The following is a 13,499-nucleotide window of genomic DNA, read 5'->3' on the forward strand; positions in this document are numbered from 1 at the left end:
GAAAGCCAGGTAGAGAAATTCAAATTGGTGCCAATACTGAAGAAAAGGCTACAATACGCACGCAAAAGGTACTTACTGTTAGATTCATAGCTAACCGTTCAGCCTGTGTAACTGGAAGCCAGCGTTTCAGCACATGAAACAGTGCTGTAACTTTTCTGGTTATTTTCTGGGGGACCAGGAAGTAAACTAGCAGATAGGGAGGTAGGAGGGCATGGGGAAAGTCTGTGTTTCAGAAGAAAGGGCAGTCATAAGTGAAATGTATATGGTGTTGAGAAGGCAGCTGGGATAATTGCAGTGGGAAATTATGTATGGCCATCAGGTGTGCAGGAAAAAAGCATTGGTTAACCCTTAACCCTAATACTCACAGAATAACTCGATTTGTTCCTTAAGAGCAACCAGGCAGGCTTTGGGGTAGGGTTTTTTGTTCCTATCTCTCTCCCCCCCCCCCCCCCCCCGAAAGCTAAGTTTTGCTCTATGTTAAATCACAAAATATGCTATGCTTCCTTGGTAGGTTCAATTATTTGTGTACTTGGAAACATAATGCATCCCATAGAACCATACATTAGATTCCTTTGTATTTAGTATTGTAATATTCTGAAATAATCCAAAAATGGAAACTTGTCATCTTAAACAAAATTGGCCTCTGATATGTTTCCATTGCATAACATATGTATAAAGCAAAACTTTTTTTTTTTTTTTTTAAACTTTCTACCATGGATGTTTTGGTACATGTCATGAGTTTGAGTGAAGATGTAAGAGCATTAAAATAGCCCCCTCTTACAGCTGCCTAATAAAATCAGTAGTCTGTTAATCTTTCTGCTGACTTGGAACAGTGGGCAGTCCCTGAGTAGGTCACACAGTAACTCATCCGTACTGAGACCATCAGCTGGGGATTGGAGAGAAACCACTTTGTTAACAGTCACTAGACAAGAGGCCCTGAAGTCTGGGTTTGTTACCATTTCTGCACCACTACGTTAGTGTTTTTTTGACATCTGAAAAAATTAGTTAATTTCTTTGAATCTTAAAATCCCATTAGGGAAGTGGCACTCCATTAGGTATTGAAAGAAGAAATTTGATTTAGTGTGGTCAATGCTCAGATACTGTGGTAATGAGGGAGAGTGCTGGGGAATATTCAACAAACAAACAGCATTTAATAAGATCATATCCATCTGAGAACCATAACCTTGCCTACATCTAGTCTCTCAAGTGCTCTCCCTTGCTGAGCCTGAGTGTGTGGAGAGCTGTTTGAGAGGATAAAGGCCATTCAGCTTCTGCAGGAGCCTCGTGTCCTTTCTATTCGAGGTTGGTTAAGTTCAGATTTTTTGAGGTATTACTGAGCTAAGTGAGTTCTCATGCAAGAACGTAATAAATACTTAGACCAAACATTACATAACGTGTAATGTATTCATGGTGTTAATATAAAATAGCTATAAAATTGGTTACATAATAATCCCTGCCCTGAACTGTTAGGCTTATAGTTCAATTAGAATATAAATATGTGCCTAAAAAGGACAGAATTTGCCTCATCACATCCTCAGTGTATCTGTTAGGCATTTAGTCTCCCATCATAGGCAGTGGACGAAGGGTATAGTTCATTTCATCTTAATATAGACATTAAAATATGCCAGCTGAAATGCAGCCTACTCTTGACTGTAAAGGGAATTTAGATAATTTGTACAGAGGTAAGTATGTGCACTTCAGGTGAATAAAGTTCAGCGAGGTAAATTCCACTCCTAGTGTAGTAATATCTGAGGAAAAAAAATTCAGCTTACTGGGGCCTCTTTTATCAAAGAGGATACAGAGATAAGTTATCCTTATCAAAAGGATAAACTATGCAGTAAATCCTGAAAGAAATAGGATAAGGGATAGACTAGTGACTGTATAGGCAATGGTAGTTGTTTCTGTAGACAAAGCCCAAAGAATTCTTTAGAATAGAATTTTAGATATTCTAAATGGAATTAGATAAAGGAACTAGATAGAGGAATTCAGGAATTCAGAGTCTACTGAATTCCTTTAGATAAAGGAATTCAGTAGATTTTGTTGCATACAAGAGAGCGCAAGTTCTGAATTAGCACTGGGCAGTGGCAGATTGCCTTGAAGTGTTGGTTGTTGTCAATACTGCTCCAAAAGAGAGAGCAACACTTACCCAAGAGATAATACAAGTTTTATTTCTGTGTCTCCCAGCAGGCTGTTAACATACCTCACTGAAAGACTGCGTTGGGAGCGCGTTCTTTGTTGGCAGATTGCACCCTGGCAATAAATACATCAATGTAAACTGCGTAGCTCTCCTGCCGTTAGGTTGGACAGACTGAAAGATTTTTACATTTCCACGTTTAAATTGTTATCAGAGACACCAAAAAGAAATGCTTCTGTTTTTTTCCGTGTTTCATCAGGAGCACCTATTAACTGGAGCCTTGTGTTTCCATGTTTCCCTTTCATATGCAAAAGAGAGGAATCTGTCAAGACTGTCCTTTATATGATCTTCTGTGTGCCACTGACAGTTTCACAATCACAAAGAAATAACCTGATTTCAGCTGGATTAGGAGTGAAAAACTGTTGGCTTATCTCCCCTTTTTTCTCCTTTCAGCATGCTCTTTCTCTTCCAGCTGATGTTGAATTAAATATCACCTCTTTAATGTTAAAGATTATAGAAATCTGAGAGCACAGTTGTCTACTTCCTGTGTTGAATTTGATTTATAGATGCCTATATTTAGGAAATATTAAAAGCAAACTGAAGTATACAAGGAAAGATATTTCTTCATTATGGGAGGAGGGTCATATAGCAATACATTCAAAGAGAGACTAAGATATCTCCAAGAAGGTCTTTTTTTTACTCTAACTCTAAAATTTGGAAAGCATTTGAAAATTAATAGATACTGGAAAGTCTTTATATTTTTAATACTAAGAAATCATGTTCATATCCTAAGTGAGCTGCTTTTTTTTCATGTTCTCATTGACTTTTTTTTTAGCTGCATTTTTGAGAGCTGGCTGTATACATACTAGCATAAACCAAATGTTGTTGAAATTTACTTTCTAAATAGCAAAGTTTTGACATTAGTTTGAATTGAGAGCAACCTTTTGAACAGAGAGCATATGCTTTGCATTTTAGGTTCTGAATCTGATTACACCACTAATTTATTTTTCAGAAATGGATGGAGCACATTTTTTAAATTAAAACTTAAAAGAAAATTAAAAGGGATATTTTAAAAGCATAATAGAGACAGTTGGAATTGCTCACTTCCAGATTCCAGAAGAAACTCTATTTCTGCATCTACAGTCTTGACCTGAAAGATGTAATTTTTTTTATATTGAATTATAATGCACAGGAGGAAAACAGGGAAATTCTCCCAGTGAGGCCATTAATTTTCCAATCTGAAATTTGGTCATTGATTTCCTTTGACTGCAAGAAATACTATAAATTTGCTTCTAGCCTGAAAATGTCTTTCCTTACATAAGGCAACTGGAGATGACAGTATTTATTGTCCTACCTGGAATATTAGTCAAATGAGGGAACATCCAAACACAGTTATAGCCCTATCTTGATTGGCACACTTTTGTGACTGGCAATTTGTAATAATTTTAAGTAACTCAGCAGATCACTGATTGGATAAAAAGAAGAAAAGATACTGGTATTACTTTTTTCTATAAAAATGACGTTGTGCACTGAACAAGCCATTCTATTTCATGTTTGTGCTAAGCTAGTGAATTTTTAAAATATTAATATTTGTTTCTGTAATTTGTCACTAATCTCTAAATGTGAGTCTAAATGTAAAAATTAGAGGAAAAATCAACATTCATGTTATATAAATCTGCTTCCTGTAGCAGTGGGGATTTTCTTCCATTCTTTCAGCCATGTAGATCAATATAAGCAGTGGAATGAATTGTCTTTTCCTTGTTTTGTGCAGGGCCAGTAGAATTGCTTATGAATATCTAATCTACATAAAAATATCATGCTATTATAACTGTATCTGGTTCATCTTGAAGAAGTAAAAAATCTTCCTCTTGGCAGGCATACGTGGACTTTCAAAAGCCTCAGTACAATCACAACTGTATTGGTAGTGTAATCCTCTTGACAGCATCTTTCATTTTTAAAACTCTTTGGTTATTGAAAGATGTGTCTCTAATTCCAGAGCTTGTTACACAAGCACATCATTTTGATTGTAGAAAATCTTAAATTCCAGTTTTAACAGTATAACTGAAGGTCTGATTTTGAAATATGAAACATTTAATATCAGCGGTGGTGCACTAGCAAAAAAGAGCCTAACTGCAATTTCAAAATACAAAGTAAGTTTGCAGGCTAGTTATTTTATAAGCTGAAACATTTTAAGGGTTCACTTTTAAAAAGTTTAATTCAGTTAAATACCCTACGGACTTGGTGTTCAACCAAATTTTAGCCAGCATGGTCTTAAATTGTAACTTAAGCAAAAGTACCCCTCAGCTGAAACACAACCAGATGGCAAAGTTCTCCGCTTTCTGTATTTTACAACTCATATTTGTGTAAATTAACACATAATAGAGCCCCTATTTGAAGCTGGAGAAATTGTTTGCATCATATGTTTTGGGTGTCTAACTTTGGGTACTTAGGTTGGAGCCTGAACTTTCTGTATGATCAGGGAAGAGTGTTAAGCTTTTCTAGGAATCCGTTCAGGCTAGAGTGAAACTTAAGATAATCTGAACCGAGTTCCCCCTGCCTAGAGGCTTTTACTTCCATTGCCGGCAGCATGAGCCTCTGAAATACATGGTGTGAATAAATCCCTGCTATTTCTAACAGTGTTTCTGTCACATGTTAGCTAGTGACAAATGGATGACTTGCTGCTTCATGTCAAAACACTTGTATTGCACTCACCAGCTCATCCACTGGTGTTCCTTTGATCTTCTCTAGAGTAGGCTCCAGCTAACATACCCACACTTAAATCCTGAATATGGAAACTGAGATCTGTACCATCTGGATCTGGTATCTGCAGTAGAGGTATAATACCATCAATGTACTGAGTATACTGCAACCTATATTCCCCAGGTGCGCGTATTACGTACACTGAAGAGGGGGTGGGTAGTATCCCAGCAGTATGCTACAGAAGTCTTTTAAGCTTTGAATAGGTTTTTTTTTAATTTTAGGATATGTTCACTGTTACACAGATGGCTACCACATGTAAGTGATGTCAGTGCTTAACCTGAATCGTTCCTGTGTTGTTCATCTTTTACGCTGAGCACTGTAGTTCACCAAACTATTTAATGTTGCTCTACTGTGATGTATTTTGTATGTGCTGACATTCCAGTAATTGGTTATCCGTAGAAATTGCTGCAAATGACTATTAGTTTGCTAGACTAATATTTTATGAAGTAATATTTTTAGAGCAGCTCATACAGTGTAATTCATCAGACAATTAAATATTCTGTGTGCCTCAAGATTTTTAGTCAGTTAAGTAGTATTACAAAATTAGATTTACTCTAATACACATGACTCATAGACATTCAAAGGTGTACACAATTTTTTTTGGCTTACAAATGTAAAATGTCAACAAAAAAAAACAAATAATGCAATTTCAGTAAAAGAGGCCATGGCATAATTAATAAAATAATATTCAGCCCTCATTTAAAAAAAATAGTGAAATGGCAAGGTCGCTTGCAGCAGATTCAGTTCACTGAGAGAAAACATTAGTTTATTCCTGTTAGCTGTTTTGTGGCAATTGAAAGGCCTGCATCATAATCAAAATCAGGCTTACAAAGAGGTTCTAAATTCTCTATACAAAACAATTGTGTGGTCTCTGTAGATAACCTTTGTTTACACGGCTTTCGCATCTTTTAACGTGATCCAGAGTGATAGCAGTAGTTTTCCTGTAATATGCACATACGGTGTGCGTTCAGGTTGCTGCTGTTCAGGTTATAATTTCAGCAAAAGGTTCCTGTTAGACCTTTCTGTTCCATGGTTTTGTCAAAGGGATTACTAATGGCTTGAATTCAAGCAGCACTTGAAGCATGAGGGAATAATGTTACTTTTCTATTGCATAAATTTTCTCCAATGGCAAAAGACTTTTTTCATTTACCCTAAATTCTAATGATTAGAAATCAATTAAGAAACAAAAACACCTCTATTGACAACTGAGGACTATAAAGGGGGGAAAATAAAGACCTAGCAATTAATAGTTTTAAGAAGCCTAACCAAAAACTTTATAGTTGTGATTTACGTTCTCCCTTGTCAAGAGTAGCTACTGATATTTTTATATGCTGATTTCCGTGTGAAGAATACAAGCTGTGGTTGCTAAAGAACTTTTGTAACATCAAAAGTCTTAGTGCCTCAGGTCCAAAAGGCCTACTTGAGCATTCAGTTGAAAGAATGGAATGACAATTCTCTATGCAGAGAACGGAGAGAATTAAAGCATATTTTGACAAATTATTGTGTGGGGGAGAGTGGAGCTTGGCTGACAGAATAGGATCACTTCCCCAATTGATGATGCTGTGCAGCCTACAGTTCTGCCAATAAAAACGAGAGGTCAAAGCAGCGGAAAGAACGGATGAAGGAAGTTCAGGGCTGCTTACACCAGCTTTGCTAGTGAAATAAATTCATGTCACACTATGATATTAGATCCTTGGTGAGACCTGAGTTAATGTGAAATGTGTTGGAGAAGCTGTGTGCGTTGGAGATTCTACCTGTCTTTTTTTTATTTAAACTTCAAACTGCAATCTAAGTGTGTCTGGTACTCTAAGCATGAAACTTTCTGTCTTAGATCCCTGGCATTTTTAGCGCTAATAGTGCATCCTTTTTATGCAATACTGATCCCACATGGGAACATTCAGCTACTCTGACTTCCAAAGGGAGACATTTTTCATAGCACTGTTAGCTACAAGAGTACACAGGCAGGTTCCCGTATTAGCTCTACCTGATTTTCTCGGGATTTTTTATTACAAGGTGTCAAGCCGGTTTTGCTTAGATTTTGACTGTATCAGAACATATTCCCTGCCACAGCAAATAGAGTCTGGATGCACTCATGTACATGCAGAACTAATGCTTTAACAGTAAAATGGAAGGTATATAGTCTGTCCCTTCTTACCTTAAGGAAATTCAAATTCACATCTCCTGCTTTCCTGGAGGGTACCATATCCACAATGATAGCTCGAATTCTGAAGGGAAATGAAGCCCCTTCTCTGATGAAGTTTAGCTATGTGGCAGTATCTTCAAAACTCACTGGCAAGCGAAAGAGAATGGACTGTGAAGTCCAGTTGTTAAAGTATTTGCTTTGAGAAGAGAGGTTTGGGTCCTCTCTCTCAAAAGTGCTTGTGTGTTATATGTTAGGTGGTCATCAGCTAAAGTGCAACTGTTGTTCATGCTCTGTTACCGCACAGTACCTTCTCAGATCACTTTGGTGCTGCTGCCTTTACTCTTGACTTAGAGGAAACAAGGAGAACGCATTAAACCAGCGTAAAGACACAGCAGGTAGTCCCCTTTGATGAAAGTTCTAGAGATACAGATAGACATTGCACACTAGACTGCCTCGATCTTTAAAAATTTCTCAGTCATGGTTGTGACAAAATGGAAAGTGAATGGTGGTCTGAGCACTGCATAACATATACCTTTTAAAAACAGGAGGCAGTGAAGTATTGTTGTAGGTATGTTGGCTATTTTCTGTGTCATTCAGTCATATAACTAATTTCCCATTCATGTACATCTGACCTTTAGAGCGTTGGTATCAACTTTATAACTGCACACCAAGCTTTTTAAATTATATCAGGCTAGAGATTTAATTAACAGTGCTACCATCTTTCTTCTGAAAATAAATATCACTATTTGTTATTTCCTGTTCTACTTCAGGGCATTTGATGTGGAACTTCTTTATATAGCTCAGCGCTTGAGAATACCTATAGCAGAAGTTGCTGTCAACTGGACTGAAATTGAAGGTAATTAAATTGGTTACATTTTATAAAATCCCGTGAATGTCAATGCAGAATAAAATATCCAAGCATCTCTCCAGAGCAAGTCAAATTTTATCCAGCCTTTTCAGCCTGTCCAATTTTGTGTCCTTACCAGCCTTCTGGACAAGGCATGGGACCATAGGCACAGGAGGAGTAGCAAGGATTCCCCCTGGAGACAAATGTGGGTGATTATACTGCTAGGGCAAAGCAGTACTTCATTGGCATATCCTCTTGCTGTAATGTCTTAATAAAAATACTGGAACTAGAAGACCTGTGTGCAGGAAGCATAACCATCTTTGTTTATTGTTTTGGCTCTGCTTCTCCTTCTCCTACCTTCCAAAACGCCCATCGTGCCTATTAGGGCCTCCTCTAGGGCACCCTCTCTTCCTAAGATTTGTTACTCTTTCCAACTTGAAGGTCTCTGCTACTGGCGTACTAGAAAGCGTAGCTTTGTACGTCTGTCTTAGTAGCAAAGCAAGCTGAAGAGGTACTTGTCTCCAGCTGCCTGCTTCATTTATTCAGCTCATTTATTCCCTCCCATCAAGTGTGGTTCCTTTTTTTTTTTCACTTAATTTTTTTAACTTAGATTTCTTCTCTGCAACACAATCACTGAACAACTAAAAGTATAATGAACGGCAACAGTGATGAAGGGTGGGAGGAACAGGAGCAAGCAAGCAGGTAGAGAACATCCTCAGCCAACTTTGCTAGAAAAGAGAATGCTTCCTTTCAGTGCAGTTCCACATGTGTATTGCACCTGGCGTGAATGCTAGCAGAGATGGACAAGAAATTAATTTAATAGTCTGGGTTCTTTACATTACCCAAAGACTGGTGCATTCGTGCTGTTGCTGTAAGTCTCCCAAGTCACTCAGAAACTATTTGCATAACTGTTAGTGTTCAGGTTCCTATTTACCTGAACAAAACCTTGTCCAGCAGAGAAGACCGTTTAGGTCCTGTGGCGTGTGTTGAGTTACTGTGCTGTGCTGCTTCCAAACTAGAATCTCCCACTCATTGTATAGTGTAATTACTATAAGGCAATATAAATATTTGCTATATAAATTTTTATTAAAATTAAGATCTAAGCTGAATGTGCTCAGAATGCAGAGGTTCATGACTAGTTAAATGTATGCCTTGCCAATGTTCATTTTATCTAACAATGTCCTTCTGATTTTCTTTATTAATCATAGGTTCTAAGCTAGTTCCCTTTTGGAGCTGGCTGCAGATGGGCAGGGATCTTCTTTTTATACGACTGCGATATATGACTGGTGCCTGGCAGCTTGAAACAAGAAAATATAATTAGGTTATTTACATTCTCCAAATGTATTATTATACTTAATGGAACATGAGAACAGTTTCAATGAAGCAAAATGGTGATGAAAGCTTGAGGTAATTCTTCATTGCTCCTGTTGTATGTGTCATTTCTGCAACACGTATATGTTTTATAAGATTGTCAATGGGGAACTTGTATAATGTTCAGAAAAGAGAAAAGTGTTTCTCGAAAGATTTTCTTTATCTGGTAATCAGGTTTTTATTATATTGAATAGTAGCTTTAACGGGTCTTGCATAAATTCACCCACATAAATAAATACATCTGCTTTTGTCTCATCATACATTCGGAATTCCTGCTAGTAGAATTTGCACGTGTTGAAAAAAGGCACTGTATTCTACAAGGTGCAATATTCTGTCTGTTGTAAAAGGCCACGACCATTTGTTTCTGTAGTATCTGGAAATATACAGCCATATCACAACTTGGAATGATCAATCATGCTTCATGCTGATGCATATTTAGATTCAATGTTACGGGAAACATTAATCGATTTTACTGAGTTATAAAAGTAATGTTCATAAGGCTGTTCTAAGAACTTGCAGTAGTCTCTTGACATTCCAAATGTTCTTGTCTGAAGCTGAAATTGTTTGTCTGAGATCAAACTTTAGATTGTCCCTACTGACTGTAGAAGTTCCAAGAGAAAGCACATTTCATTTTAAAATGTTGTCTTTTATAAATAGATTTGTTTCTTACATACTAATGAATACTGTATGTTCAAGGCTAGGAGTCGCTGGCATCTCTAAATCTGTAGTAAAACGGTATGTAGAGGTAATTCAGAGCATACGACAGCAAGACCCAACGTATATTGGGGGCCTGTGTATTAGCAATGCCAATTTGAAGTTCTCATGCTTCAAATGAGATCAGAGGGGGGAAAAAGATCTTTTCTTTAGTAATGTCATACCCTATTACAGAATGCAACTTTTAATAATGCTTTCAAAACCGTATAGTTATGGACTGCCAACAAACTAACATCGTCTTTCTTTTGGAAGCATATACAAACTTGAACGTGTTTAAAGCATGGAATGGGTACAGTTTTACCTTCACATATTTTTAATTGGTAATTTCTCTTCTTCATTCTGCCAATGGTGTTACACAATAGTGGGTGTTGTTTCTATTAAGATTACCTCAGTTTTCTATAAATCAAAGTGTTGGAATAAATTTCCAAAAAATATATTCAGTTTATTTTGCAGGTTTCATTCTATTTTATATTCTACCTACTCCACATACATCTTTGTCACTTTTGCAGAATCAGTCACCTGACTCCTTGTTGCCATTGCTGGAATAAAATACCAGCTTCTCGGTTCAGGTAAAGTGAACTGATCTGAGCAGACTTGGAGAGTGATAGCTGTGTCTATAATTAAGTTGGCAGCCAGTTCTCGGGAGCAGTTTCCTTAAATTTTCCTAATTTTTTACATTAAAACTGTACTTTGAAATTTTGACTGAAATAGTTCACCTATTTCAAATGATGAGACTTAAGTGATGCGTCATTTTCCCCATGATAAGTAAACCTCTGATGACCTATTATTTTAGAATGGATGCTTTTGAACAGGATGCCAAAGCTTGGAAATGAAGTGCTAGGGTAATTAATATTAAAAAAAAAAAAAGTCGTGTGTTTTCTACAAAGTCTTTCTAAAACTTGGCAGATAAATTCTCCAGTAACTCTCTTGTTAGTGAGCTATCTCCTTTAACAACTCCTGTACATATGTCATTCCCACAAAATATTTGATATCTTCCAGCTCAGAGATGCGGAGGTAATGCTAGACTTGCTATCTTTTAGCTTTTTTGTGTTGGACACTAGAACTTGTTGAAAAGGACATCTCTTATGCTTTCCAGGAATTTGAGCCATGAATAAAGCTCACTATATAGCTTCGTAGTCCAGGGTCTGTTCCCAGTCCCTGAAGTCAGCAGAGCTCACATCCAGATGACTACGTCTCCCCTCTCTCCTTTGCCACAACCAAACTGTCTCTTTGAAATAGTCCTTGACCTGTACTGACTCCCAGACTGTGCCTGAAAAATGTTTTGAGAGCGTGGTAACAAGCATAGGCAGCTGTGGGACACCTGGCAGTTTAGTTTACTTGTATAGGTGTAGCCTGTTCGTTGCAATGATGATAAAAGCTGAACTGGGATGAAAAAAAAAGAGTAAACTGGGATAGAAGGAATATACGGAGAAACTGAAAGGGAGGCTAATCTGGAGCTGAGACTGAAAGCCATTAAGTGAAGTGGAAGAGAGGGAGTATTAAGACCATATGAGGAATGGGGATGGAACAGCAGTGGACTCGGCAAAGAGACTGAAAGAAGGGAATGGGGAAGGAAACGTTGTCAGTGAGGGAAGGGGAAGCTGAAGGATCTACTAAGCCAAGTTCCCCATGAGAACAGGGTTAGGACAGAAGTGTCATGGTCTAAAACAACCTGACACTGCGACAAACAACCAAAAGGGCTGTCCAGATTCTGGAGTGGAACCCAAGATCCGTTTCTCAGTGTTTCTCAGTTGTCATTCAGCCTCCACGCAAATAATGTCTCAGTCCTCTTTCAGTGCTGGTCCATAAAGGGAATAAATGGCTGCTGATGCCAGTTATTCTTCCAGCCCTGGTGAGTGAAATCTAATAGATTTACAGACTCCAACTCTGAAGAGCGTTAAGGAGCAGTAGAATCTCTCACAAAGAAACAGGAAATTGTACACCCCAAGTTCCAGTGAAAGATCACTTTGCAGAGTTAGAAAGCAAGGTATAAAGTAGGAAACAAAAGTAGCATTTTTGACTCTTTCCCATGTTGTGTGTATGTGCTATGAAAGCAGATATTTGCTTAACTAAGCAAAATACTTATAATGAAGCAAAAGATAAAAGAGAGGAAGTACACTCTCCTATATCAGGTAAAGTTAAAACAAGACAGGCGTATAGGTTCTTTTCACCCCCTTGTCCAAATGGCCGGTGCACTCAAATAGGATGTTAGAAATACGGATTCAGTTCCTCTATTGTTTAAGGGAATTCATGCTCACATCTTAAGAAATGCTGGCTGGATTTTCAAACCATTCTGCAGACCATTTTGAATGGGTGTTTGGACCATTCAGTGATGCAGATATAGTACCATCCCAGCATTGCAGTAGATCAGAGTAAAAAAGGCACTAGCTGCTTAGATAGTAAATACAGCTGCAGTAGCCTCTCCCTGCACTCACATAGAGTCCCAAACAGAGCTGTGAGCCTTGCTTTCATCAGTAGCTGGTAGGAAATGATCTGAGCAGTGCTGTGTGCGCACTGAAGATGCTGCTAAAAAAATTTTGAGTTTAAGAGTCTGCCATAGTGTGTTCTGGGATTGAAGCACTATCAGTCCTTTCCTGAAGGCAATTTTCTTTGGAGTATCACAGAATCACAGAATGGCCAAGGTTAAAAGGGACCTCTGGAGATCATCTAGTCCAACCTTCCTGCTCCAGCAGGGACCTCTAGAGCATGTTGCCCAGGATCACATCCAGACGGGTTTTGAATATCTCCAGCGAAGGAGACTCCACTACCTCTCTGGGCAACCTGTTCCAATGCTCTGTCACCCTCACAGTGAAGAAGTTTTTTCTCAGGTTCAGATGGAACTTCCTGTGGTTCAGTTTCGGCCCGTTGCCTCTTGTCCTGTTGCTGGTCACCACGGAGAAGAGGCTGGCCTCATCCTCTTGACACTCCCCCTTCAGATACTTGTAGATATTGATGAGCTCTCCTCTCAGTCTTCTCTTCTCCAGGCTGAACAGGCCCAGCTCTTGCAGTCTTTCTTCATAGAAGAGGTGCTCCAGCCCTCTAATCATCTTGGTAGCCCTCCGCTGGACTCTCTCCAGGAGTGCCACGTCTCTCTTGTACTGGGGAGCCCAGAACTGGACACAGCACTCCAGGTGAGGCCTCCCCAGGGCTGAGTAGAGGGGCAGGATCACCTCCCTCCACCTGCTGGCAACACTCTGCCTAATGCAGCCTGTTGGCCTTCTTGGCCACCAGGGCACACTGCTGGCTCATGCTTATCTTGTCCAGCAGGACTCCCAGGTCCTTCTCCACAGAGCTGTACGAAATATGTATGAATATATATATATATATATTTATACACCAAATATGCACGAATTCAGTTAATTTTGACCTGTATTTTGATATGGGGCTCAAGACACAGGTGGACTTGAGATACCTACATCTGGCACAAATCAAAAATGTAATTTGTCAGTGTTCAAAATCCTTACTCTCTTGTTGTCTGACCTGACAGCAGGTAAAAGCCATAGAGAGTAAAATATTTTCAAGTTCCTTGT

At 38.5% G+C, this 13,499-nt stretch overlaps 1 protein-coding gene across 1 annotated transcript in view; it reads left to right on the forward strand.

Annotated features, from left to right (window-relative positions):
- Positions 1-10,418, forward strand: part of ALG5 (ALG5 dolichyl-phosphate beta-glucosyltransferase) — a 24,537-nt gene extending 14,119 nt beyond the window's left edge. The window contains exons 9-10 of the mRNA XM_068930026.1: positions 7,808-7,893; positions 9,093-10,418. Coding sequence (XP_068786127.1) covers positions 7,808-7,893; positions 9,093-9,205 — 199 coding nt within the window. The 3' untranslated portion in view covers positions 9,206-10,418. The remainder of the gene's footprint in view (positions 1-7,807; positions 7,894-9,092) is intronic.
- Positions 10,419-13,499: the final 3,081 nt, after the last annotated feature.

This window comes from Struthio camelus, chromosome 1 (assembly GCF_040807025.1).
Source record: "Struthio camelus isolate bStrCam1 chromosome 1, bStrCam1.hap1, whole genome shotgun sequence".
NCBI classification, from domain to species: domain Eukaryota; kingdom Metazoa; phylum Chordata; class Aves; order Struthioniformes; family Struthionidae; genus Struthio; species Struthio camelus.